Genomic DNA, 27399 nt, shown 5'->3' with positions numbered 1-27399 from the left:
ATGAGCTTGCGGTCCGTGAGTTCGAGCCCCGCGTCGGGCTCTGTGCTGACGGCTCAGAGCCTGGGGCCTGCTTTGGATTCTGTGTCTCCCTGTCTGCCCCTCCCTGCTCGCATTCTGTCTCTCTGTCTCTCTCTCAAAACTAAGCATTAAAAACAAAATTTTAAAACCTTGTTGCCTGGTTTCCCTTCTAATGCAAGTTGACACTACCCCTTGAAATTCAGTACGCCCTGTCCCACATCGCAACTCTGATACTAACAAGGGATAATCCTAGAGCAGATGGTCACAAGCAGGCAGCCCACAGACTGAATCCAACTCAAAGACATGCTATGTTTGGTCTGCAAAGTGTTTCTTCTTTAATTGGACTATATTTTAAAATAAGATTTCTGATTCCTCTTGACAGTAGGAAGGTCTGACAACACGCGGCCCACACTCATGCATGGCAACGATCAGCTAGAGCACATCAGTAAGACAGCTGCCCCCTTTTCACCTGGGGCACACACTCCGGTCTACCGCTGTCATGCCCCTCTCAGCTGTATTGTACACCTGGCCCTCTTATTCATGTACGCTGTCTGCCTGCAGCCCCTATCGGCATTTGAGCGTGCAGACCTTGTTCTAATGAAAAGTTAGAGGTATGACTGTTTAGTAGGAGTGATGAGCTTGGCAAACACAAACAGCACTACTTGAAATGAGACCAGCAAGCGAAAGAAAAAAAGGAGAAAGAGGAGTGGGAGGAGAAGGGAGAAGAAAAGGGAGAAGTGGAGGAGAAATAAATGGGGGGGGGGGGGCGGGGGGAGAAAAGGAGAGGGGAAGGGAGGGGGAAGAAGCAGCTATTTCTGCCTTCAAAGAGCTTACAATCTAGCAGAGGAGCACCGGACAATTTAAAAGCAACAAACTGATGAATGCCACACCATGCAATAGACAACAAGTAAATAATACTGAAATAAAAAAACAGAGGTCTTGACTGAGTGGGATGGGTTTAATAAGAAGAAACAATCTCTAAGCTTCTTGGCAGGCAAGGTAATCAATCCAGATGGGAAGAGAGGAGGAAGGTAGACCTTTTAGATAAGAAGAAATGTTAAAGGCAAAGAACAGAAGTGGAAACTAGCCAGGTCTAGACAGGCAGCGATGGGTTCGATGACAGACAGAACGATGAGCTGATTGGCTTAACTGAAACACAAATGCAGAGGACACAAAGCCTGGAGCGATGCCCCGATCAAGTGATGTTTTCAGACAGACAGGCACAGCGGATGGTAGGCATTTATCTCATTTAACCTCAATTAACACCTCACGATCACTGAGGCTCCTTTTGAAGAGAATCACTTGTAGAGAAGACGTTATTTCAATCGAGCATCTTCTTCACAAAGCTAGCCTGAAGATCAAAGAGAATGTAGCAGAATAATGACTGGGAATCTGTAGGCTCCCTCTCCGCGCCTTGTTTATGAGCCTATCAGTTGGACGAAAAAAGCAGGGGATTCTTAAAAAGAAAAAGAAAAAAGGAGAGATACTGAAAAAAGAAGGCGAAAGAAAAGAAGAACAAAAAGCAGAGAAGAAGTTGGTTTAAAAGCATATCTAACAGCTGAATCTAACAGCCTCCTGTCTGGAATGATTCCCAAATTTTCCTGCTCTTAAGTGACCTCATCCCCATAGTGCTTCGGCTCACTCGTTTACTTCAGCTACCACTTTCCAATAGGCCTTGACTGGGCTCCCTGCTGCTGAATTTGCTTACCTGAGGTTTCTGGAAAGGGTTTCGCCTGGAAGACTCAAAGGTGGGATAAATTGGCCGGGTTGATGCCCGCTGGGCAGGGTCCTGGCACACAAATCCTGAATGGGGAATGGGAAACATTAAAACCCGCCATTTTCCACGCAATTAGCAGGTTTAAACTGCACCTTTTCTTTAGCTATACAAACTCAGTTGCACTGTCATAAATCCTCAGGAGGAACAGGCATGGCTCTCTCATACACACACTCCACTTGAACTCCAAACCACCGAAACTGGACAGGACAAGAATGGAAAATATGCAGATAAATCAACCTTCCTTGTTGGGGAGCTGAATCTGATTGAAAAAATAGATGTGGATTGCTGATGTGCTTCAGAGTAAAAGTGCAAACCACCATTTAAAAACACACGGTTGCTTATAAAAACAAATTATTTTAGAGTAGCTTCCTAGAGGGTGACTGGAAAATAATGTTGTTTTTACTGGGAGAATCCAGAAGCAAGTGAGGATTCCTGTCCTATTACAAAATCTACTTCTGGAACTGCCAAAGGTGGTCTATTGGCACCTTTCCAAAGTAGGCTTCTTAGATTATCTATGATAGGCTTAAGAAATTAGGTGTGAGCTCCTTTCACTTCCTAAAAAGAAGCAGATTCCCATCCAAGGAGTCTAGAGTAGCTAAGGTTTACTGCATTTGCTGGTACACCAAGTAACTAGTTCATTTCAGATATATTTTGTCAGGCCTTTTTAGAGCACTTCAAAAACAACAAACCCACAATATACCCACCTGACAGCCCATCTCCATTTCAAAGTCTTGACTTATCTACTCAAAACGGGATTTCTTTCCCAGGCTGCCTTTAGTTCTAAGTACTACAGAAGGGAGCATGCTGACACCAGCAGAGGCCGTCTAATGGAAATATAGCCAGTCTCCTTTGTAACAAAGCTTCTTCAGTGAGTTGCACTCCCCTCGGCTCGGAGAAAAATAGACTTTCTCCAGACCTTTGCTTAATTCTCTTCCTTGGCCCATAATTCCTGTTCCCCAGGAATTAGGTCTCAGCCCTAGTTGTGGTTCAGCCTCAGGACAGGATGGAGCCAGGGGGAGCAGGAACATAGAAGCGCTTGCCTGAAAATATAATTTTTCAGTACAAAACATTCAGCATGGCTTAGGAACTGCCAGTCATTAACACCTAGGAGGCTTGACAAAAATGGATGCTCTGGTTAACTTTTATGTGAGCCTTCAGAAAACGCTACTACTCACCTACAACAGTGAACATGTCTGAAATCATACTGGCTTTAATCTTTAGGTCCAGAGGTGCGTCACTGATAGAACAGAGAAAGAAAGGGCAATCGATGTTATAGACGAACAGAATAGCTCCTCCTCATGGGCCCCAATATAGCAGAGTTTCCAAATGTCGATGAGAAGCAACACAATAAAGCACATCAAATCCAGGGAAAAAGAAAAAGAAGTCTGGGCAAAAATACTAGAAATAAAAGCCCACTGCTAACCTCATCCCCTGTAAGGCAGGTCCAGCAGCAAAGCTGGTTCCCTGACACGCAGTCTTTTTATCCCAGCAGGTCTTGTGCAAATCAAATTGTGAACAAGTCAAGAATACTGCTTCATTATCACTGTGGATTTTAGAGACTTAGCCTTTTAATATGTTCTTTTATAAGTATGCCCATCATTCAAATTATTTTTTACTGCTGCAATAGTCAAATCACATTCACAAGCAAGAGAAGAAACTGGGGTAATCTTTGCACTTTTTTTAAGCCTTCATTTTCTGTTCGAAATCAATCTTTTTAAGCTTGTAGGCTTGCAAACGAGGGCAGAAAAATACAAGTTATACCAAAATATCACCAGATGATGCAGCAGGAACCCACATGGAAACAGAAACAATATGAACTAAAAGCTGGAAGCCTCCCTGTGGCAGTGACTTGCCACGCTGGCTTTGGTGTTGAGGTGTTCCTCCATGAACTGGATTACTTTGGCTGCTGGACCAATGCATCATTCTGGGGATCTCTAACATTGTATGATGCACCTTGCTGGGCAATCTGCAAAGAGGTGATTTAACATAAGAGGAGCCCAACATCTGAATCATCTGTAACATCTAGTTCTATACCTTACTATTGGGGTTAAGCCAAATTCCCACCCCATGAAGTAGTCAATCTGTCTTTATTTGATTACTTGGCATTTTGCCAACATCTTTCATCCTTAAAAATGCAGCCACTGGGTGGTCTCCAGCATAAATCTCTAGGGTTCTCTAGCTGTTTAGAGAAGCGTACAGCTGACAGAAACTCTGGCTACTGCTGCAGATACAAGCACAATCTTCTCTGGTTTAAAAAAATAGGTTTCTTTCCTTCTTTTAAACAATAGGTAGGTTACAAAAATTGTACGATTGTTTGAAGTTTTTTTGAGTCTAATCTTAGATGAATACCAGAACACAGATGATAAAAGGACCAAATATCATACCCACTACCCTAGACCCAGCTCTATACCTTTATAGTATATGCGGATTTGAGTCTGTGCAAACCTGTAGCAATAAAGGAAATATAATACCTCATGCATTTCTTTAGCCTTAGCAGAACACCTACAAAGTTTTAAAACAAGAGAGAGAGGGCGAGAGAGGGAGAACTGGAAATAAAAAGGTTCACAAGAAGCATCCGTTGGAAGCTCAAGAAGACAGTAAACATAGATCACAAATCGACTATAGTGTAAGATAGGGATTCATGTTGCCATCTGCACTTTAACCATGTGTCACAAATCCCTCAAATTTAGAAATTCTAGTCATTTCTATCTAATAACTAGGGTTAAAAAAAAAAAATCTTGTGCCAAGAGAAATGACCAAAAAAAAAAAAAAAGTATTTTAGTGTTACTCATTGAAGGTCTGTCCTTTTCTAGTTGATGGAACAGACTACTTACCAGGCCAAAGAAGGAGAGAGATTTACTTCCAACAACCATGGCTTCAGAGTAGAATCTATGAGCACATCAAAGCCATAGAGTTCTAGAAATACAACATAACACAATACACAAGATCATTTTCTATGTCACAACTGAATAAAGATCCTAGAAGACTGAATCCAATCAACCCCCACCAGAGGCCTAGAAATTTGGTGAGTATAAGTAATGAGTGGAAGTAGGAGCAGAGAATCTTTCAAGTTCCAGAGAAATTAATCAAGCTCTAGAGATGAGACAATGTTATAAAATTCCACTTTTTATCATCCACTCTATTGACATTCCTGAGCTCTACACAGAAAGTGACCTGACCTCTAAAAGTTAGCAAGCATGATTCTGCTGTGCTTACGGGTTAAAAAAAAAAAATGTTGGGAGCAGGAATGTAACAAGTGCATCGAACATCAATGATACTTTAGGTTTGTTCTGGATTGTTCTCCCGTCATATTCTGAAAACAGAAAAATCTACTGAAGGACTCTCTCTAGGGCCCTTCCAATGCATTTTCCTAAACCAAGATCTTGCTTTGGCAGCCTAGATTAAGAAGAAATCTGAGTGTAAAATACATTTATTCTTCCCCTCTCCTATGGTTTCAGTTTCCCTTTGAAGACAGAAAATACACTGGCTCAACATAGAAAGACAGAAGACTGTGACGAGCCACCCTGCACCACTAATATTATTAAAAAGGGAGGGAGCCAGAGACCAAATTTCCATGGTTTCTGGTTCTTTACTGATTCTTTCCCTAACTCCTCAACTGTTGCAAAGAGCAAAGCAAGAAACTTTTCTCCCAGGATGCAGGGATAATATGACACTAACTATGGAAACTCAGCTAGCAGCCTTTACTATTATTATTATTATTATTATTAATGAGACCCTCTCCACAGTCCTCTTTGGTATACACATATGAAATATATCTGACTTTCAGAAGATCCACTCATTCTCAAACTTCCTACTCCGTGTCCCTCAAATAATCTACATCTTCCTTCCAAGAGAAAAGATGAGCTTCCTCACAGTTCAGTCAGAGGTCACGGGCCACAGCTCACATCTACAGAACACATCCAGGTATCTTCCAGAAACTCATTTTGAAACAAACGTCTTTACTTCAAAAAGGATTCTCCCATTCCTCAATACTCTCAATAACATAGAAAAAAAATGTAAATTTCTAAAAAAAGACGGTGCCACAGATGGTCTTTTGAACACAGAAAATCTGCTATGGGACCAAGAATCCTAGAAGGGGAATCTGGAGACCTGGATCCTTCTCAGGACTCTACCATTTATTCACTGAGGAACTTGGAGAAGTCATTTCTCCGTCTGATATTTCTTTCGCATTGTTTCACCCCTCGGATCTTCTCTATTAATCACCATCTCTCAATACCTGTGTGCTCTATAAACCTATATCCAGAATCCCTATCCAGAATCCCTATTTATGCAGTACAGATTCAGGTAGACATCATGTTTGAATTTTTCTCTCGGGAAAAGTTGCCACGAAAAGTTGCCATTCTTCTGAATATTTTACCTAATCTTCAATCATCCCACAGAATATTCCCCTCTCAATCTGAAAAAAAGGGTCTTTTGTGATACAGCACTACATAAGGCACTGAAAAAGGAAGCCTTAATTGCAAAGTCCACAAGTCCATGTTAACATCACACAAGCGGTAGCACAGAATTCAACTATTTCATAAAATGCTAATATTATTAATAATAATGGCACGAGGAACAGGGTAAGAATGCCTGAAGCACATGTTGACCAGCTCTGCAGAATGAACCACAGATTTGCAGAATGAACCACGAACGAAGGAAAACTGAAATCCGAATGAGAATCAATGAGACCCGTTATTTAGACACCTTGCATTAAACAGCCAGCACATTGACTTAACTATTTCCTGAATTAAGAGGCAAATTCCAAGAATCCCAGCAGAAAGGCTGAGAACCAACATTCTGGAAAGTAAGAAAAAATAAAATGAAATAACCCAAAGAGAGACAACACCCATTTACTGGGCATGCTAAATTTTTACCCAGGTGAATGAAACCCATCAGGGCTAAACAATCGCAAAATCAGTTTTGGATCTAACGGCACCTGTACACGCACGAGGCTTGGATCTACTCCCATTTCAAAGTGGGTGAATATGTGGTGGCATTACAACACAGTGCAGAGCCCAGCTCACCTGAGGAGCTGGAAGTGGGAGGGTGGTAAATGGAGTGAAAAGAGGGCATTTGTATCAGGTTGACCTCTTCCAATAATCTACTCAGCTTAAGAAAAATAATTTCGGTCTTTGGCAGGCTACAAAAGTCCTCATAATGACCCTTTTAACTTATGATCGGTCTTTTCTATGGATATGAAAGATTTTAAAAGGTAAGAAGTATGATGTCCTGAGAATATTAAACTTCCCCTTTTAATACTGTGTGTTTTAGCAGCAGGGTCTAGAATTTCAAAAACTCAGTGTCCAGGATGAGATACACCAAGTGTTCCTGTCACTAAAGGGTGCGGGCAAGCTAGGCTTTGCCCACTCTGAGAACTACGTTCTTTGTTCTTCTGTGTGGTCCCCATCATAACAGAAAAGCAAGTATTTTCAAAGGACTGGTGCTACCACCTCGATCAACAATGTTTCCTTAGGAAAATTTCCTTTCATGAGACGTATTTCCTTCAGCCCCCAGCCAAATCCAAACAAACTTGAGAATTACATGCGTGACTAGTAAGAAGCAGCTTGACTCCATCACCACTTCACATTCGTGTCCTTATCTCCCCACTTCTTGAATGCAGCTTCCTGAAGAAGCAATCTACACTTAGCTGCCTTAACCTTCTTAATGCCTGTTCGTTCTCCAAGCCATAAGAATTTGCTTTTGCTCCCGCTGTCTAAAGCAGTAACTGTTCTCACTGTGATCAACAAAGACCACCTTACTGCTAAGCCCAAACATCTGAAACTGTTGACCACCCCTTACTTATTGGAACTTTCTTCTCCCTTGGTTCCGGGACACTGCTCTCTTCTGATTCTCCTCCTCTTTTCACTCCTTCTCTTCTGCCCAGCTATTCACTGGCAGGTTTGCTCAGGGTGGCATCCTCAGGGCTCTTTCCTTCTCAATTCTACTTCTCTTCGATCTCATGTATTCTCATGGCTGCAATTAACATTATGATGATGACATTCAAATCTATATCTTTAGTCAAGTGTCTCCTGAATACCAAATCCATAACTCCACAACTGCCTTCTACACAACTTCACTAGGATATCCCAGGAGCATTCAACACTCAACAAAATATAACTCGTTATATTTCCCCAAACCTGTTTGGCTTCCCATTATTCTTCACCTTGGAAAATGGTGGCCTGATCCACCAGTCTCCAAAGCTAGAAACACTCTCTTCACCACCTCCCAAAACCTACACACTACCAGACCTCTTCTCCATTTCTCTTTAATCCAGGCTTCTACATTCTCTTTTGAGATGTAACTTACATATCATGAAAGAGACAGACCTTAAGTGTACAACCTGATGAGGCTTGATAACTGGATACATCCACGTAATCCACACTCATATCAACCCACAGAGAACATTTCCATCATCCCAGAAAGATCCCTCATGCCCCTTCCTGGTAAATACCCTGCTTCCCCTCATCGTACCCCTGGATAATCACTATTCTTATTTCTTTCACCATAGATTCATTGTCCGTTCTAGAATGGCATATAAATGGGAGCATACAGTATATACTTTTTTGAGTCTGGCTTCTTTCAATCAGCATTTTTGAGGTTCATCCACCTATGACTGTTTCTTGTTTTAAAAAAAGTTTGTGAAAATAAAATTACTGTATCACTTACATACAACAAAATTCACCCTTTTAAATTATAGTTCGATGAGTTTTGACAAATGTATGTAGTCATGTAACCACCACCACAATTAAGATATGGAACAATTCTACCACAGACACGCCAGTGCCCCCTTTCCAGTCAATTCTCACTCCCCATCCCCCCAGCGACCACTGATCTGATCTCTGCCTTTTCCAGAAAGTCAAATAAAGGAAATCATTCAGATGAACCTTTGAGAGCGGCTTCTTTCACTTAGAAGTGTGCTTTTGAGATTTATCTATGTTTTTTACGTATCAACAGTGTAGTTCATTCCTTTTACTGCTGTGTAGGATCCTATGTGCTGGATATACCACAACTTGGTTATCCATTCAACAGTTCACAGACATTTGGGCCGCTTCCAATTTTTGGCGGCTGTGAACAAAGGTGCTATAAACCTTCATATCCAGGTATCTGTGTGAACACATAACATTCTTTGTCTTGGGGAAACACCTACAAGTGGGACTGCTGGATCACGTGGTTAAGTGTACATTATCACCAACAGACTTCTTACTTCCCATTCGTTTCCCTAGGACTAGTCTCTCCCCACTGCAGTCCATTCTCCACATGCCCGTCGGAATTTCTAAGACATAAATCTAATAGTCAGATAGAGATAGGCTGTGAACTGGCCCAACAACAGATACTTGACGTCAGGTGGTACTTGAAGAATTTTAAATTCGTCACTTCTAGCCATGGTGTACACTATTCCCTTTGTTGTTACTCTGTCATCCAAAGCTTTGGGTCAAATCACGATAAAAGTGAAGGAGAGTAGTAACAATCTTATTGCCCTCCCGCTCAAAACACTCCAGTCGCTGCCTGCTGTCTCCAGGAGGAATTTACACGTCAGTCCTCCAGAACGGGGCTCCAATCTGCTTCCGTGACCTCAACTCCTGCCGCCCCAGCCTATGCAGGCTGCATCCGGTCACACTGAGCTTCTATTTCACAAACTGCCATATTCTGCCTTGACACGACGCTGTGCATGTTGTATTCCTTCTGGTAGACATGGCTTTCCCTGGCTTCCCCTGGGCATTGCTGATAGCTCTTGTGTGTTCCTAGAGCACCTGAGTCACTCTACTACGCGTACCGCTTTTGTGATCTCCTGCCTGTTGTTCCTCCCCACCACCTGAGGGCAGGGCCATGTCTTACCCATCGTTATACTACAAGCAGCCTGCACCATAAAAGGCACCTAGGAAGCAATCGAGAAATACTAAAAGAAAGATAAAGAAAAGAGAAGAAGAAAGAGGGAAAAAAAAGTAAGTGAAAAGCATTTGACAATTAAATTTTTTATTTATTTTTTAATTTTTAAAAATGTTTTCATTTATTTTTGAGACAGAAAGAGACGGAGCACGAGCAGGAGAGGGGCAGAGAGAGAGGGAGACACAGAATCTGAAGCAGGCTCCAGGCTCTGAGCTGTCAGCACAGAGCCCGACGCGGGGCTTGAACTCACGGACTGTGAGATCATTACCTGAGCTGAAGTCGGATGGTTAACCCACTGAGCCACCCAGGCGCCCCTATTTTTTTACTTAAATTCAGTTAGTTAACATACAGTGTAGTCTTGGCTTCAGGAGTAGAAATTTTTCAAAAAGACAAGTAATTTGCAGTTACTCCCCCAAAATAACCCTGGCCACAAAACTTGAAATATTCATAATAAAGCTTACCAACCACAAGGACAATAAGAGACATTCCTATTAAGGTTTTTACATATTAAGACATATTAAGAAAAAACTTGATAAAAGGTGGTCTAGGAAGGGAGGAAGAAAAAAGATTTGATAGAGAAAATAATAACGCATCCAAGGGCTAACAGATGACTAAACATGGCACACCACTAATTGTGAAATCAATCCACTAACCCTCCCCAGAAATAAAGTCCCAGCTGGAGCTGTAATCCTGAGGCAGTGGAAAGTGCTGACATTAGCCAGTCCACACTGCCAGTCAAATGCTATTGTATAAAGGAAATTCTTTTTACCTTGGCTTTGGATTTGAGTTGCAAACCTAAGGAGGAAGTCTTTATCTGGGGTCCAGAAGGAGAATTTGGAAAAAACAGATCAAGATCCCACAGGAAAATGAACTAAATAAAAGAAAAAGCCCAGAGCCAATTTGTTAACTAGTCCAATAAATCAATATGGTATCTGGCTACCATATGTAAAGGTAGATTTGAAAGGAGTATCTAGGATTCAGGACTGCTGATTAGAGCCGAAGAGTGCCTTTTGCAGGACTGATCTGCTAGAAAGAATGATATCATTTTTCCTGAGATCTAGTTACAGGAGAGCAGAAGGAGAATCCAGGATAGGGGGCATGCCAAAAGTGGCTGGGCTCATCAGAACTTGTCTTTATGTGAGTGGAGAAAGGGCCAAAGAGACCTGGATCCCAAACCTGGCTTGGCCATTTGTTAACTGCACAACCTAGCATAAATTATTTGACCTTTCCAGATCTTTTTTCCTTGCTATAAAACATGGGTAATAAATACCAACAAAACTCTGTTAACAGGGCTAAAGGGAATAACCAAGGAAAAGTGCTTAACAACCAGTAGGTACTTTCTCCCGAGTTACTTTCTACGGTTAACTTCTCTTCCCACCTGAACAGGAGCATGGGCTAAACCAGAAAGTGAACTGTTTGCTGACTTTCACTACGATGTTGTTGGTGGTGGTCAAGTAGTTTACGTAACTGAGGAATGTATGCTGCCCGCTTTCCTTCCTTCAACAAATATTTATGGACACCCACCCTTTGAGAATGTCGGCTTACCCTGCAAAATGGTCTAGCACAACAGCAGTGAAAAGCCAAACCAGCGCTCATTCAACAAAGAGGTGTACTGAGCATGGACTGTCCTGAGCAAAGATGCTACCGGTCTCTGGCCTAAACAAAGCCAGCCTTGCCAGCTCTACGAGTGGCACGGACAGCTGGCCCAGAGGATCCCAGGCTGGAGAGGACCGGGGTCTTAGCCTGTCACTTCAGCCATCCTCACACACATAGATAAAACTGCCAGCAGCAGCAGCAGCATCTGTAAAGGACAGCTAACATCCTGTTGCTTTGGGCTGTTTTTCTCCAACTGGTCAAAAAAGCCGTTCTCCTCGCCAGTTATGTCAGCACGTTTAAAGGGTGGCTGTTTACGCATATATTTCACATGGTACCATATTTTTACAATCTTGAGGGCAGTAAAAATTAGATTGCCAGCAATCTATTTTATTGGGAGGGGCATCAAAAACTCTGTAAATCAAGAGTACAAGGAATGATCAAGGTGACCTGCCTGCCAACCATCTTGTGGGCCCCTGCCCTCCAGGCCAGGTCTCATTCATGTGGGCTCTTCTACTCGTGAGCCCTGGAACCAAGGGCAAGGCTCTTAGTTTCTCAGGCCCCAACTTCTTTATATGGACTAATTGTTCTCTGGGGTCCCTTCCAGATGTACAAATCCATGAGAAGGCATTACATGGCTAAGTTTCAAGTAGTTTATGAAGGTTACTAAGTCTACATTGAAATGACAATAATACAATGTAGGTGTGTGTGTGTGTGTGTGTGTGTGTGTGTGTATACATACATGTGTGTATATATATCATCCCATGTAAAATCTGGTTTGAGAGGAATAATTGCTTATAATCTATGCCTTGCACAGAGCAGGGACTGAAAATAAGTTAAATGCATAAATAAACAAATGAATGGGAATATTAGAAGTACCTAAAAGCACAGTTGGGCATCACAGGTGGTGGAGCAGGAAAGAAATCATGAGACAGAAACACTTAGATAGTACTGGAATGCTCCTGGCCAACATTCATAATGTGTAAGGGCAAAACAACTAAAAGAATATGGTGAACCCCACCACTGGACTACTGGCTTCCTCTAAAAGCACCAATGCTCTGTGTAAGCCAAATTCTTCTGGGAAGCTCTCAATTCCTGTTTACTCTAAAACAAATAAGAAAGAAAGAAAAAAAAAAAAACGAACAAAACAGTTTTATTCCTTGTAACTCAAATCCCAAGGGAAGTTAGTAGGACTAAGTGGGAGCCAGAGAGACTCACACAAATATACGCACACATACAAAATCACACCTGATGGGGGGGAGGTTAACGAAGCACACAAAATCCCAGGGCCGACAGGAAGTGGAATTAGAACCACAAAAGCCAAGAAGACAGTCAACAACTTAAAAAACTCCAGATGCACTCACTTTATTAAAACGGAATAAAAGCAAAGAGGAGGAAAGGAGACCCACAGATGATGAAATGGACTTAGGGGTATTTCACTGAGTCAGGGAAAGTCACTGCTTATTTCATATTGGAATCTCTACTGCCATTAAGTTCTGGAAATTCTCAAAGAGAATTTGTTCAAAAAGAGCAAAGATTTTTATACGAAGAAATTAAGCTTCGTATAAGAGCCAAGTAGATGTGGAAAAGAAACCTTAGTTTTTTAATCCAATGAGGTTTTCGAAGTTGGAAGATATGTTCTATGCACCCCTTCTTCAAGCAGTTTATAATTAACGCTAAGAGCTCTAGGCCCTTACCAAACCAGATCTACTAAGGAGCTTACTATCAGGCCACCAAAAGGCAATTAAAGCAAGTACCAATGTTCAATAAACATTTCTTGAACATCTCCTAAGAGCAAAAAACCACTATGCACAAGAGGAGCAGAAACTAGGGAGACGGTGCTGCTGTCTACAGGGAGCTTCCGGTCCAGGAGGGGAGACAGACACATAAATGGGTACCAGATGACAATCAGGTACCACTGCAGATTATGCATGGGAAGCTGCGGGTGGAGGGGGCTAACTCAGACTGGAACACTTAGGAAAAACTTCACCACAGAAATGACACTTGACTTCATCTTGAAAAGATGGCGGTGATCTATTAAGTAAAGGAACACGAGGAAAAGATTCCAGATGCAGGATAAAGCAGGTGCAAAGGGCAGAGGCGAAGGGAAGGACCTGGCAGGTCCAGGGAGTCAGTGTAAGGTGTGGTTTGGCCACAAGAGGATGAGAGGGGAAGGGGAGACAGAGAGAGACTACTGACAATCGAGAAGTTAAGCTCGGAGACTACCAGGGAAGCACGTGTGTAAACAAGACGTCACAATATGAGAGGAAAAGAACACAACAGAACAGCATGAGAGAGGAGGCACAACAGCGCATTTTGTTAAGCAAGGGTTCCTAGAAGAGGCAACGTCAAGCTTAGTCTGAGAATATGAACAGGAGTGTGCCAGGCAGACAGGACCGAAGAATTTATACCGAGGCACAAAGGCATGGAGTGCTCAGTGGTAGAGCTGGATTATAAGGTGTAAGAGGAGAAATTGAATTCTAGAAAATTCAGCTGTGGTCCGGTACTTAGAAGCCTGGAAGTCCTATCAAGTTTCTATTGACTAGTTAACCCTAAAGAGCCATGTAGGGTTTTAGAGGACATGAACACACTATACTTAGAAAATGTACCACAACCTCTCCTTTTCTTATATAATTTCAGGTCTTGGTTTGTCTACGGTCTTCTGTTCCTGGTCTCAACACCTCCCTTTGTTTACTGCCTCTCAAGTACAGACTGTTATGATAATCCGTGAAAGAGATCAAGAATTACTCATTCTAGTTATAAAAATAGCAAAGAAATAATTTCTATTGAGTGCAAATTGAGGACCAGACATTGGGCCAAGTGCTTGGCATACATCATCTCATTTGATCTTCTTGGTATCCTTGGGAGATCGGTACCGTCATTAGTACAATTTTATAATGGAGGAAACAGGACTGGCGTAACTTGCTGAAAATAAGAAAACAAGTAAGGGTGCAAATGGCTTTCACACTAATTCCGTCCGTCAGGCTCTAAAGTCCGTGTTCTTCACTTTCCTGCTACCCTGACTCCCGAGCGAGCCATGACTCTGATATCCTTACTACTGTATTACTTTCATTATCCCCCCAGCAACAACCCTAATGTGTTTTACTAACAAAGCCTAACACCTGCTGAAAGCCTAGTTGACTTTACAGACACACTGGCAATCACTACACAGTGCACATCCACACAGAAAGCAAAGTGCGCAGGTGTCCTCGGTGCCAGTCATAGCCAGTGGGTCAGTAGGCAACAGGCTTCCTGATCCAGGAGTTGTGAACTGTTTCTTACTCCTTCTCTGTGCAATCAGGGAGTTAAGGGTGGGAGAAGAGGGGAGGGAGGGAGGAAGAGGAGGAGAAAAAAAGGGAGGGGGGGGGCAGAAACCCACTAGAAAGAAGACTAAAACAAAAAGGAGGAGTCATTGGAAACTGGGAGAAAGCACACACTGGTACCAGCCAGAGCTTCTTGGAACGGTTCCCAGTCTGGCTGCCAAGGGGCTCTGGAATATATTTGTTAGAGCTGGATTCCTGTACAGTCCATTGCAGGCTTTTTCTGATTGCACTCTGACAGAGAGACCTACACTTTAGTTCCAATCCCTGCTTCCCGCACAGAAAGCCTGTAAGTCCTCAGGGGACCTCCAACTAAGCTCACCACTGGCCTCTTAGTAGGACCCTCATATGCCACCTGAGCTTAGAAAGAAAAACCCGCCCCACACACACATTCTTACTTCTGTAGAATCACAGAGCCTCTCTACCCCAGGATCCCTTCCCAACTTCCCAAGCCCCTTTTCACACAACATATTAGGCTTCGTGAGTCTCCTTACCAAAACAACTGCTGCGGTGAGGAACAAAGGTTTTACAGGCTGTAGCAATAGCTAGTTCAGCAGAGATTATAGTCTTAATAATCAGGTCTTCCACATGGGCCATCAATGCTACAAAAAAGAAAAAAAAGAAGAAGAAGAAGAAGAAGGAAGAGACACTATAATGTACAGAGTAGAAAACCTGGATTCTGGAACACGGTGTGATTGTAAAAGCACATGTGCTCATTCCAAAAAGTCTCCAGGTGGCGGTCTTGCAAATAGGTACTCCAGGAGACGGCATTATCTATGAATAAGGTGGCACAGTCAAGAATGTGGGTGCAGGGGTTGTACTGAAGTGGCATCCTGTGACAAAAGACAGACATGGAATGGAAAAGAAGCCTTACTTCCCCCTTCTCAGGCTTCTCCATCGCCCTTCCCCTTTGTGGACTGAGCTAAGCCTTCTTGCACACTGTTTCCCATTCTGCTCAAGGCTCAGCCAGTAGTGTCCATTTTGATTCCAAGCCCTGTACTCAGACTTGACACTGCTCATTCCCCAATTCAACATGAGTGAGGCAGATTAACTTTGAAAAACTTGAACTCAGGGCCAATATGAAGACAGTACTTCAGTCCGCAGCTCAACATTCAAGAAGGATAAATTCACTAAGGGTTAAAGGACAAAGTTATGCCTTCCAAACTAGAAACAAGAAAAGGGATGGGGGGGGGTGGGCATCACAGAAAGCCTGTTTTCCATCTTCTACAGGGCAGGAAAAATCAACATCAAGAACAACGACCCTGGGTTGCCTGGATGGCTCAGTCGGTTGAGCGTCCAACTTCGGCTCAGGTCATGATCTCGCGGTCTGTAAGTTTGAGCCCCAAGTCAGGCTCTGTGCTGACAGCTCAGAGCCTGGAGCCTGCTTCAGATTCTGTGTCTCCCTCTCTCTCTGCCCCTCCCCGCTCATGCTCTGTCTCTCTCTCTCTCTGTCAAAAATAAATGAACATTAAAAAAAAAATTTAAAAACAAAACAACAAAAAGAACAACGACCCTGTCAGAAGTCTCAGAGACACTACCAGAATTAGAGAGAATGATGCATGCTGAGAGGCACAGTGAGGTTATACAGAAAAGAGAGATCACAAAGGAAAAAGGCCTGGTACTCACCAGTTGTATCTCTACCTTCTTGTTTCAGATACCTAAGCATGGCACTCATGCTCCATTTGTTCCCATAATCCTCCACTTCTGGATCATCACAACTAAAACAAAGGAATGGACCAAAGTCACACTTGCAAATAGGCCTGGCTGTAGAAACCAGATTTTTTTTTTTTTTTTACAAATACTTGTCCTTTTAATCTTCAGGAAAACATTCCCTTTGCGGACCTCCCACAAAGGTGCTCCCTCCCGCGGTGCTCCCTCAGCACCTATTCTTAGTCCCTTTGTCATATATCCCTTTCTACCACTGATTTATTTTTTAATGAAAATGCATATAGCTTCTCTTATGGGGGGGGAAGGGGAAAAGGCAGCAAATTCTTCCTTAAGCAAACAATTATTATGTATCACGAGTGGAAGCAATGTGTGAAAGGATGTAAACAATTTAAGAGTGGCCACAATACATGAACAGAACGACACGTTTGGGGATACTAACCTAGTCTTTGAGGTGAAAGTCATATGAGCCCACAAAACAACTTCTAATGCCATTCTGAGACCAGAACTGAGTCTTGGTTGGCTAGTGAACTAATGTAGTATAACATTGTAATGAGCTAACCTAGCATGGAACTGCTTCAGCATCTGAAGCAGGCTCTCTCCTCTCTAGTGGTAGCTCTCCACACAGCTTTTCTGGATACCCTCTGAGGTATCGCTGAAGGCAGAATCCGTGAGAGCGACAATAAAATCAGTGAAGTGCCCCACCACCAGAGCAGCAGACTGCCAAACGGGGTACACTGTCATGACTACTGGAAAGGTCTTGCAATCTGGAAACTGTGTTTTGCAGATGCCCCCTCATTCCCTACCACCACCCCACCACCCACCATTTGGGTGCATGTCTGCTCATCTTCCAGGGTGAACGATAGGGTATCTTCAATTCCAAACACTGGTCACAGGACACTCCGTGAAATCTACACAGCCTTGGCAACTATGCCATCACTTCCAGAGTCTTTTTCTTTCTTTCCTTGGACTTTCTAGACACCTATTTTTAGGCTGAGTAGAAAGTGACTGTTTGGGTTTCTTTTTTATTTTTCCACTTTCTGGCAAAATTATCAGGATGAAAGAAAACAGAGCAGAAGGGATGTTTCCACACAGCTGTGCTGGTACTCCCTTCCACTGAATCGTTCTCTGAGATGGCCTCATTTCTTTCTTCATTTAATTTATTCCTAACTCTTCTTCCCTCTGATCATACAAGCATTCATTTTAGAAAATTTTAGGAAATACATAAAAGTGCAGAGAAGAAAACAGAAGTCACCCACCCATAATCTCATCCACTATAGTTAAGCGCTGTTGACATTTTGGTATATATCCTCCTAGTTTACATTTTCTCTCCCTCAGCAAAAATAAACAGCTTTAGCTATCTTATAGATTCAAAAAAGAACTTAAACTGCAAGTAGTGTCTGGTAACCTGCTTTTTCCACCTGACAATGTACAGTCATGAACATTCTTCTCTCTGATCTTGTGCGCACATCTCTTGTTATTTCTTAAGGTTAAGTTCCTAGAAATGGAAATGCTGGGTCAAAGGATACCAATATTTTTTAAGCTTTTGATACATTTTGCCAAGTGCTGAAATGACCTCATTTCTTGTCTCCTAAAAAGTTCCATATGCCTATTAAATTCCCACCCCTAAGTCAAGTGAGGAAAGACAGTGAAGACGAAATGTGGGAAGGCCTATTTTGGTAGAGAAAGGGGACGCCGTAACTGGGCAAGCAACGGAGAAGCAATAGCAGATATGCCTCAAAACTACGTTAAACGACAGCTTCCTGTAAGTTCCATGGAGATAAATGGAGTGCAACAAGTTGACTTTCCACATTTCCGGCACCTGCCCGTGAAACTGATTTCCTGGCGCCCGGCTCGCATGCAGCCAGTACCTCACATAGTCTCCACTCTTCTTATTCACACTGTAGTTTGTCAGGTGCATGAACTGGTTCCGAATGTTCTTGGCTCCTTGATCATATCGCACGGTTGCAAACCTGATAGAAAAGACACAAGTTACATGCCAGGAACAGGGGTTCAAGGAAATACAGGCTTGAACTCAGGATCAGTGTGATACTAATAAAAGGAGGGTGACGTCATTAGCAGTGAGTGCTTAATAAATGCCCACTCCCATGGTGTTTCATATATAATATGTAATTCATTCCTTAAAGCAATTCTCTGAAGTGGGTAATATTATATCTGATTTTTAGAGTAGACATAAAAACTAAAATGTAACCTGGAAAGATTAAGTAACTTGTCCAAAATCACTTGTCCAAATGGATGTACCACATCTATTCTTGATACAAACCCTCAACAAAGTAGGTTTAGAGGGAATATACCTCAACATAATAAAGGTGGTATATGAAAGACCCACAGCTAATAATCATCCTCAATGGGGAAAAACAGAGTTTTTCCTCCATAGTCAGGAATAAGACAGAGATGTCTGCTCTTACCACTTTTTCTTCAACCTAGTACTGGAAGTCCTAGCCTCAGCAATCAGACAACACAAAGAAATAAAAGGCATCCAAATCAGCAAGGAAGAAGTCAAACTTCTGCTATTTGCAAATGACATGATACTATATAGATAGAAAACCCAAAAGACTCCACCCCCAAACTCCTAGAACCGATCAACGAATTCAGTAAAGTCTCAGGATACAAAATCAACAAACAAATCTGTTGCAAAGAATTCTACGTACCAATAATGAAGCAGCAAAGAGAAATTAAGGAATCAATCCCATTTACAATTACACCAAAAAAAATAAGATACCTAGGAATAAACCTAATCAAAGAGGTGAAAGACCTATATTCTGAAAACAATAAAACACTGATGAAAGAATCGAAAAGCATCCCATGCTCATGGATTGGAAGACAAATAGTGTTAAAATATCTATACTACCCAAAGCAACCTACACATTTAATGCCATCCCTATCAAAATGCCACCAGCAGTTTTCACAAAGCTGGAACAAACAATTCTAAAATTTGTATGGAGCCACAAAAGCTCCCAAGTAGCCAAAGTAAAGCAAAGCTGGAGGCATCACAATTTCAGACTTCAAGCTGTATTACAAAGCTGTAATCATCAAAAACAGTATAACACTGGCACAAAAGCAGACACATAGGTCGATGGATCAGAATACAAAACCCAGAAATGAACCCACAATAGCACGGTCAACTCATCTTTGACAAAGCAGGAAAGAACATCCAATGGAAACAATAAGTCTCTTAAACAAACGGTGTTTGGGAAAACTGGACGGCAACATGGTGAATGAAACAGGACCACCTCCTTACACCATACACAAAAAATAAATTCAAAATGGATGAAAGCCCTAAATGTGAAACCCGAAACCATCGAAATCCTAGAAGAGAACACAGGCAGTAACTTCTTTGACATCAGCCATAGCAACTTCTAGATACATCTCCTGAGGCAAGGGAAACAAAAGCAAAAATAAACTAGTGGGACTTCATCAAAACAAAAGGCTTCTGTACAGATAAGGGGGAAAAAGAGAGAGAGAGAGAGAGAGAGAGAGAGAGAGAGAGAGATTAAGGAGTGCACTTGTGATGAGCACCAGGTGATTATGGAAGTGTTGAATCACTATATTGTCCACCTGGAACTAATATTACACTGTACGTTAATTAACCGGAATTTAAATTAAAACTTAAAAAAAAAAAAAAAAAAAGGAAACAGCATGGCCAGTAACAAAATCAAGGCTGTCCAATTCAAAACGCGTGCCCTTAGTCACAATGTTGTTGTCTCTTATACATCTGGTTAAATGTTGAAACAATCATTTCTGCCTAAATTGAATTATTTTCTCACCCACAATATTGCTGTTTGCAAATCTGGCTGTTGTAATAATGTGTTGCATTTCCATACGTAATGTTAAGTTCAAAGAAAACAACTTCAATAAATACATAAATTCCAACCCCCTCCCCCCCCCCCATCACACTGACTCCACAACACATGTTCTTAACCACAAGATGCTGTTTCTCTGATAGAACCTTAGACAAACAGGAAGGATGAAAAACGAAAACAGAGTTACCCATGCCTGGGAAATTGTGTACACGACGCTGTGGATGACAGAGCATTTGCTGGTCAAGACACCTATGGGGTGCCTATACGGTCCTGGCACCATAGCATTCTATGGAAACTATTAAGCAAAAAGAATAAAATGACAGCAGAATGGTAGATTTAAAATACACGTCTGTAGAAATAACAGAACTGACCTATAAAGTTCATTTTAGGAAAACAATAATGGCAACATTAACAGCACACAAAACCTAGGTCTGCAGGACAACATAACTATGAGCATAGCGTAGGAGACGAATTCCTGAATTTGGAATGAAGGCAAAAGACAGAGGGATTAAACATGGAACCCACTGAAAACAGAGCAGCCATTTGATATCCTGGACTACTGTCAAAAGAAGACCAAAGTATAAAATATACGTGCCTCTGAAGGAAGTAACCAGGGAAAGAGAAAACTTTCCAGTGATGCTCAACATCAACAAAAGGACACTCGAGTCGAATGGTTATGGTAAATATCAACCCCTGTTTACATACCACTATAACCATATCACCCCTCACTAAAGTGGTTTTCCCAAGAGGCATATCCAAGTGTGTGAAAAAAAATCCTGGACGGCCACAAGTTTATTTTCATATGATTTACAAATTATTTACATATGCTTACTCAGACTATGAAGTCAACATGAATTTTTACCACATTAAAGGGCAGCATTTAAAAATTTTCCTCTTCTCTATTTCTTCTCACCCACCCACTATCTCTTCCTAATTCCCTGTACTAGAAATATACAAAAGCCAAAGAAAGAGAAGTGAAAAACAATCCCCGCCAAAAACCCAAAATTAAAATAAACAAACATGAGGACAGGAAGAAGGATGTGGACAAAGAGAAAATGTTGACCAGGCATGTACGGCTAAGGGGCAAGGGCTTGATGACCATTCTATCTGTGTGTGAAGGACCTGTGATTTTTTTCAGAAACTTCCACTAGTTATCACCTAACTTCTAACCATGCCACTCCATGATGAGTAAACCTTGCCTGTGTATTCCAATCTTGCTTCTGTAGACATTCTTCAATCAAGCAGGAGACCATCATTCTCTGAATCCTTCTGAAATGCACAGAGGACCCACGCGGCCCCACAGAGGCTGCCTGCCTCATCCAGACATTACCTCACAGTGACATACCTCCTGCCATCCTCTCCCCTAGAAGAATAATGATTGAGAGGGAGGGAAAGGGTTCTGTTTCAGAGAAAGAGGATTTTCATCTCTTCTCAATAAGAGTATCTGATCTAACCTGGTCAACAAGAAAAGCCTGGCAAAAGCCTGGCGGTTGAGTCACCTGGTATTCCACACATCTGTCATTTTTACACCTTTTTTTTCAATAGAACTGCATCTCTAAAAAGTAAGTTTTCTTTCTCCTAATCATCCTTCTCACTGAGGAATTTATATTCTCAACTCCAGCAAGGACAAGATTATTAGTGTCACAGAGTGGGTCTCTAAAGAGTGTAAGAAGCAAGAATTAGAGAAAAACAAAAAAACTTAAGCTCAATGGAAAGTTATCAAAAGAGCCAAAAACTACACTATTTCCTTAGCCTGACGGAGAACGTGGAAGACCACGTAGGTGTGTGTGCTCATCTTTCCTGCTAAGCCAGGAAGATACCACGCTTCTCACCAAAGTCCCTATTAAACAGACCACTTCCATCTCTGGTCACCATCTTCCAACATTTCCTTCGTATCGTCTAGACCAAAGGTCCCACTGGCCTACTAATCAAGTTCTGATTAACCCACAAACTTAAAAAAAAAAACTTGAATGACTTGGCCAACATTTAAAAATCAGACCTTCCTTCCTGCAGCCAGCGCTTACATAAGGAAGATGGACAGGATAGGAAGGCAGCCCACAGGCAGTACAAGGAGGTTATCCGTGTAGCGTGGCGGCCTCACAGGGGTAAAAATCCACACAAGGAGGGCATCTGAGGGGGGCGGTGGCCAAGGTGGTTGAGAGATTGGCTACACAAAAGGGAACTGAGTATATAAATATGTTAGAGATAATGGGAGTCAGATTTCTCACTGTTGGAGGAGAGAGACTAAAAACAAGGAAAGGGAAAAACTAGAATGAACCCTGTAGTTTTGAGGAATTGGGAGGTATTAGTATAAATTCTTGCTTTTCAATGTATGGAAACATTTTACGAAAGTAAATATGGATGTGAATGTGCATATGTGTACATGAACACATAACAAACATAGATTTCTGAGGTCTGCCCATTTCAAGGACCTGGAGCAGAGACACCCCAGAGCAATGAGCTTATCTAGCTCTCACATCTTGATTCCTAAATACTCTTCTCCATTAAAAGCAATCAATGCCCCTTGAAGAAAATGGTTGATTCCAGAGCTGGGACAGAGAAAAGAACAAGATGAGCCTGAAACATCTGGTGCCCAAAGAAATGACAGGACACAAAAGCCAGCTTACAGGGGCTCCTGTTGGCCAAATCTGAGACACTATGACATTAAAATAAATCCTGACAGCAAAGCATCATAACCCATTAAGTAAAATAGGAATCCTTACTGGTATAAATAAATAAATGAATAAATAAATGGGAAGAAGAGACAGCTCTGCCTTGGAGCAAAATGCCAAATAATAAAAGAAAAAAGGAATGATGGAATTAGAAAATCATCATTTAACAACTGTCATAGTAATAATTCAGGCAAGAAACATCAATGGATATTAAAATCACTGGGTAAAAAATAGACACTCAGATCAATGGAACAGAGTATAGAATCCAGAAATGGACCCACAAACGTATGGCCAACTAATCTTTGACAAAGCAGGAAAGAATATCCAATGGAATAAAGACAGTCTCTTCAGCAAGTGGTGCTGGGAAAACTGGACAGCAACATGCAGAAGAATGAACCTGGACCACTTTCTGACACCATACACAAAAATAAACTGAAAATGGATGAAAGACCTAAACGTGAAACAGGAAGCCATCGAAATCCTCAAGGAGAAAGCAGGCAAAAACCTCTTTGACCTTGGCCACAGCAACTTCTTACTCAACACGTCTCCAGAGACAAGGGAAACAAAAGCAAAAATATACTGGGACCTCATCAAAATAAAAAGCTTCTGCACAGCGGAGGAAACAATCAGCAAAACTAAAAGGCAACCGATGGAATGGGAAAAGATATTTGCAAACGACATATCAGATAAAAGGTTAGTATCCGAAATCTATAAAGAACTTATCAAACTCAACACCCAAAAAACAAATAATCCAGTGAAGAAATGGGCAAAAGACATGAATAGACACTTCTTCAAAGAAGACATCCAGATGGCCAACTGACACTTGAAAAAATGCTCCACATCACTCATCATCAGGGAAACACAAATCAAAACCACAATGAGATACCACCTCACACCTGTCAGAATGGCTAAGATTAACAACTCAGGCAACAACAGATGTTGGCGAGGATGGGGAGACAGAGGATCTCTTTTGCACTGTTGGTGGGAATACAAACTGGTACAGCCACTCTGGAAAACAGTATGGAGGTTCCTCAAAAAATTAAAAATAGAACCACCCTACAACCACCAACGGCACTACTAGGCATTTATTCAAGGGATACAGGAATGCTGTTTCGAAGGGACACATGCACCCCAATGTTTACAGCAGTATTATCGACAATAGCCAAAGTATGGAAAGAGCCCAAATGTCCATCGACGGATGAATGGATAAAGAAGATGCGGTATGTGTGTGTGTGTGTGTGTGTGTGTGTGTATAAAATGGAGTTATTACTCGGCAATCAAAAAGAATGAAATCTTGCCATTTACAACTACATGGATGGAACTAGAGGGTATTATGCTAAGTGAAATTAGTCAGAGAAAGACAAAAATCATATGACTTCACTCATATGAGGACTTTAAGAGACAAAACAGATGAACATAAAGGAAGGGAAACAAAAATAATATAAAAACAGGGAGGGGGACAAAACAGAAGAGACTCATAAATATGGAGAACAAACAGAGTTACTGGAGGGGTTGTGGGAGGGGGGATCGGCTAACTGGGTAAGGGGCATTAAGGAATCTACTGAAATCACTGTTGCACTATATGCTAACTTGAATGTAAATTAAAAAATAAATTAAGGGGCGCCTGGGTGGCTCAGTTGGTTGAGCGTCCGACTTCAGCTCAGGTCACGATCTCGCGGTCCGCGAGTTCGAGCCCCGCGTCGGGCTCTGGGCCGATGGCTCAGAGCCTGGAGCCTGCTTCCAATTCTGTCTCCCTCTCTCTCTGCCCCTCCCCCGTTCATGCTCTGTCTCTCTCTGTCTCAAAAATAAATAAACGTAAAAAAAAATTTTTAAATTAATTAATTAATTAATTAATTAAAAAATAAAAAAATAAAAAAATAAAATCACTGGGTAAAAACTAGATGTGGAATGAGACTCTACATGGTCTCAAAGTATCTCCTCTTAAGATACTTATTAATTACACAGGGAAAAACAAAGTAACTTTATAGTGGAGAAATCTGGCAGATACCCCCTTAATCAAGTGGTCAAACACCACTAAATAGGGGTACTGGGTGGCTCAGTTGGTGAAACGTCGGACTCAGACCATGATCTCATGGTCCATGAGTTTGAGCCCCACATCAGGCTCTGTGCTGACAGCTCAGAGCCTGGAGCCTGCCTCTCCCTCTTTCTCTGCCCCTCCCCTGGCTTGTGCTCTGTCTCTCTGTCTCTCTATCTCTCTGTCTCTCTCTCAAAAATAAATAAACATTAAAAAAAAAATTTTAATTAAAAAAAAAAAAAACCACTAAATAGTTATCGTGGGCCATCAGATATAATGCAATGACAACACAGCATCACTTCTGTGCTATTCTGGCCAAAAATAATGAACCTGGGTCTAAGCATGAAAAAAATATCAGGTAAATTCAACTGAGGGACATTCTAAAATATGACTGGCCTGTAATCTTCACAAATGCAAAGGTTATAAAAGTCATGGGAAGACTATGGGAACTGTTCCACACTAAAGAAGACTAAAGAGACATGACAACTAAATATAACATGTGATCTTGGATCAGATCCTTTTGTTATAGAGAACATTATTAGGATAACTGGCCAAACCTGAATGGGGTCTCTCCATGAAAGGCAAAAGGTAACTCTGGGCTATTTTTATAGCTTTTCTAGAAGTCTGAAATGGTTTTAAAATTAAAACAGAAGTAAGTTTCTCAGTAAAAACCTAGATTTTCAGCCAACCTTAAAAAACCAAAAGATCTGGAATACCACCTTGTCTGAATCTATTTGGGCCGCTGTAACAAAATGCCATAAACTGGGTAGCTTATAAGCAACAGAAATAGATTTCTGACCGTTCTAGAGGCTGGGAAGTCCAAGATCAAGATACAGGCAGACAGACTGCAGCTTCCAGCTGTGTGCTCACATGGTGAAAGGAGCCAGGAAACTCTCTGTGCCTTCTTTTATAAAAGGGCACTAATCACATTCATGAGGGCTTCACCTTCATGGCATAATCACCTCCCAAGCACCTAACCTCCTAATACCATCACCTTGGGTGGGGGGGGTGGGAGGGGGCGGGGTAGGATTTCAACATATGAATTGGGGGGGGGGGGGGGGGATACAAACATTCAGACCACAGCACCACCACATATCAACGAGTTGCAGGCACTGAATAGTAAATGCCCTTAAGTGGCACATGTGATCTCCAGCTTCCACCAGAGCAACTTTTTCAGTGAATGTCCTTGTGAGCCTTTAGGTTTGTGACCTCCTGATTTAGACCTTCACATATCAAATTTCAGCCTGTTGAGGTCAGAAAGCTTCAACACAAATTCTTTATTAGCCACAATCTTGAAGAGGTAATTCCCTACTAGCCACCCCAGGACCAAGTTTGCAAATACTGCTGCTCCTAACACATACTGAAATCTACATGATGCACTGAGTCTTGAACTTCCCTCTTAATGAAATCAAGATTTATAAAAAGCTCTAATGACAGGAAAAAAAAAGGGGGGGGGGATGGGGAGCCTCTACTTCTTCGCCAAATCTGAAACTCTGGGTACTATTTCATAGCCTACCGATGAAGAGAGAAGCATATGCTTTTTTTTTTTTAACCACACTGAAACATATGTAGATTAACTTTATTCTGACAATGAATTCTTAAGTCAGAAGCCACACTTCAACGCTTCTCAGTGAGAATGGAGACAATGGTAACAACCTGTCTAAAACTCGAGTGTCTGTGTGAAGGCAGGGTTCCCGTGTTAGACACATAGAAGGTACTGGATAACATGAAATGAAGCTGCACCTGAGCTGCTTGTCCCAGGAACTTCACCAGTATGGAAGCAAAGCAGGAAGGAAAGCACAGAATTCGTGGAATCCTCTAAACTCCCCTCCTCCATTCAAAAACTGTTTTGTTCTTCAAAGATACTGCACCATAGCCAGAGTCATGGCTAATCTGGATGTAGGACACTTGGTCCCTCCCCTCTGATAGTCACATAATCTAACACACACTCAGTCCAAATGCACAAAGGAAAGAGGAGGCCGGCCCTGAGGAGATCCTGGCTGTGGCACAGGAGTTATCTTTCAGCAGGTGTAGCCATTCTGAGCCAGAGAGGCCTGGAGGACGAAGAGACAGCACCTCAGGCAGCCTTGCCAGGAGCCACTGGGTTTCATCCTGGCCTGACCCAGAAAAATCTTATGGAAGAGAACAAGAGGCCCGAGAGCTCTCTGATCTGCTGTCAACCAGCTGCAGCCTAGAGAGAGACTGCCAAAGTGGGGCAGTGACTGGGCAGCGCCCCACAGAGCCGTCTGGGAGGGGATTACCAGCCTGATCCCCTGTCTTCAGAGCCAGAAATGACTCAAACTTCACAAACAGCAAGGGCCTGCCAGGGAGGGTGACAATGAGCACTGGAGAGGGTTTTCTTCCCCTTGTTGCTGTCTCTACACCACCCCCCCAACCCCCCTCACTGCTGTGGCAGAGATTCTGGACAGTGTGCAGCCTGTGAGGTAATCTGAATTCCTTGGCAACCAGCAAGTACCTGAATTCTTTCAAAACCGCAGGAATCCAGCAGAGAAAAGGTAAATATCCCTGCGGAGCCAGTGTTAATTAGCAAGGAAGGCTACTGAAGAAGGAACTGGGGGTGGGGAGGAAGGCAAAGGCATTACTA

The 27399-nt window shown here is 42.1% G+C and overlaps 1 protein-coding gene across 10 annotated transcripts in view; it reads right to left on the bottom strand.

Annotated features, from left to right (window-relative positions):
• Window positions 1–27399, bottom strand: part of TTLL5 (tubulin tyrosine ligase like 5) — a 285893-nt gene that overhangs the window by 213009 nt on the left and 45485 nt on the right. For all 10 annotated transcript variants that reach the window (XM_043556671.1, XM_043556672.1, XM_043556664.1 and 7 more), the window contains exons 10-15: window positions 18135–18236; window positions 16225–16316; window positions 15093–15200; window positions 4630–4711; window positions 2971–3032; window positions 1727–1821 (exon numbers count right to left, since the gene is read on the bottom strand). In XM_043556671.1, the coding sequence (XP_043412606.1) occupies window positions 1727–1821; window positions 2971–3032; window positions 4630–4711; window positions 15093–15200; window positions 16225–16316; window positions 18135–18236 (541 nt within the window). The remainder of the gene's footprint in view (window positions 1–1726; window positions 1822–2970; window positions 3033–4629; window positions 4712–15092; window positions 15201–16224; window positions 16317–18134; window positions 18237–27399) is intronic.

Source organism: Prionailurus bengalensis, chromosome B3 (assembly GCF_016509475.1).
Source record: "Prionailurus bengalensis isolate Pbe53 chromosome B3, Fcat_Pben_1.1_paternal_pri, whole genome shotgun sequence".
Classification (NCBI taxonomy): domain Eukaryota; kingdom Metazoa; phylum Chordata; class Mammalia; order Carnivora; family Felidae; genus Prionailurus; species Prionailurus bengalensis.
This window is presented reverse-complemented; position numbering and strand designations above follow the sequence as displayed.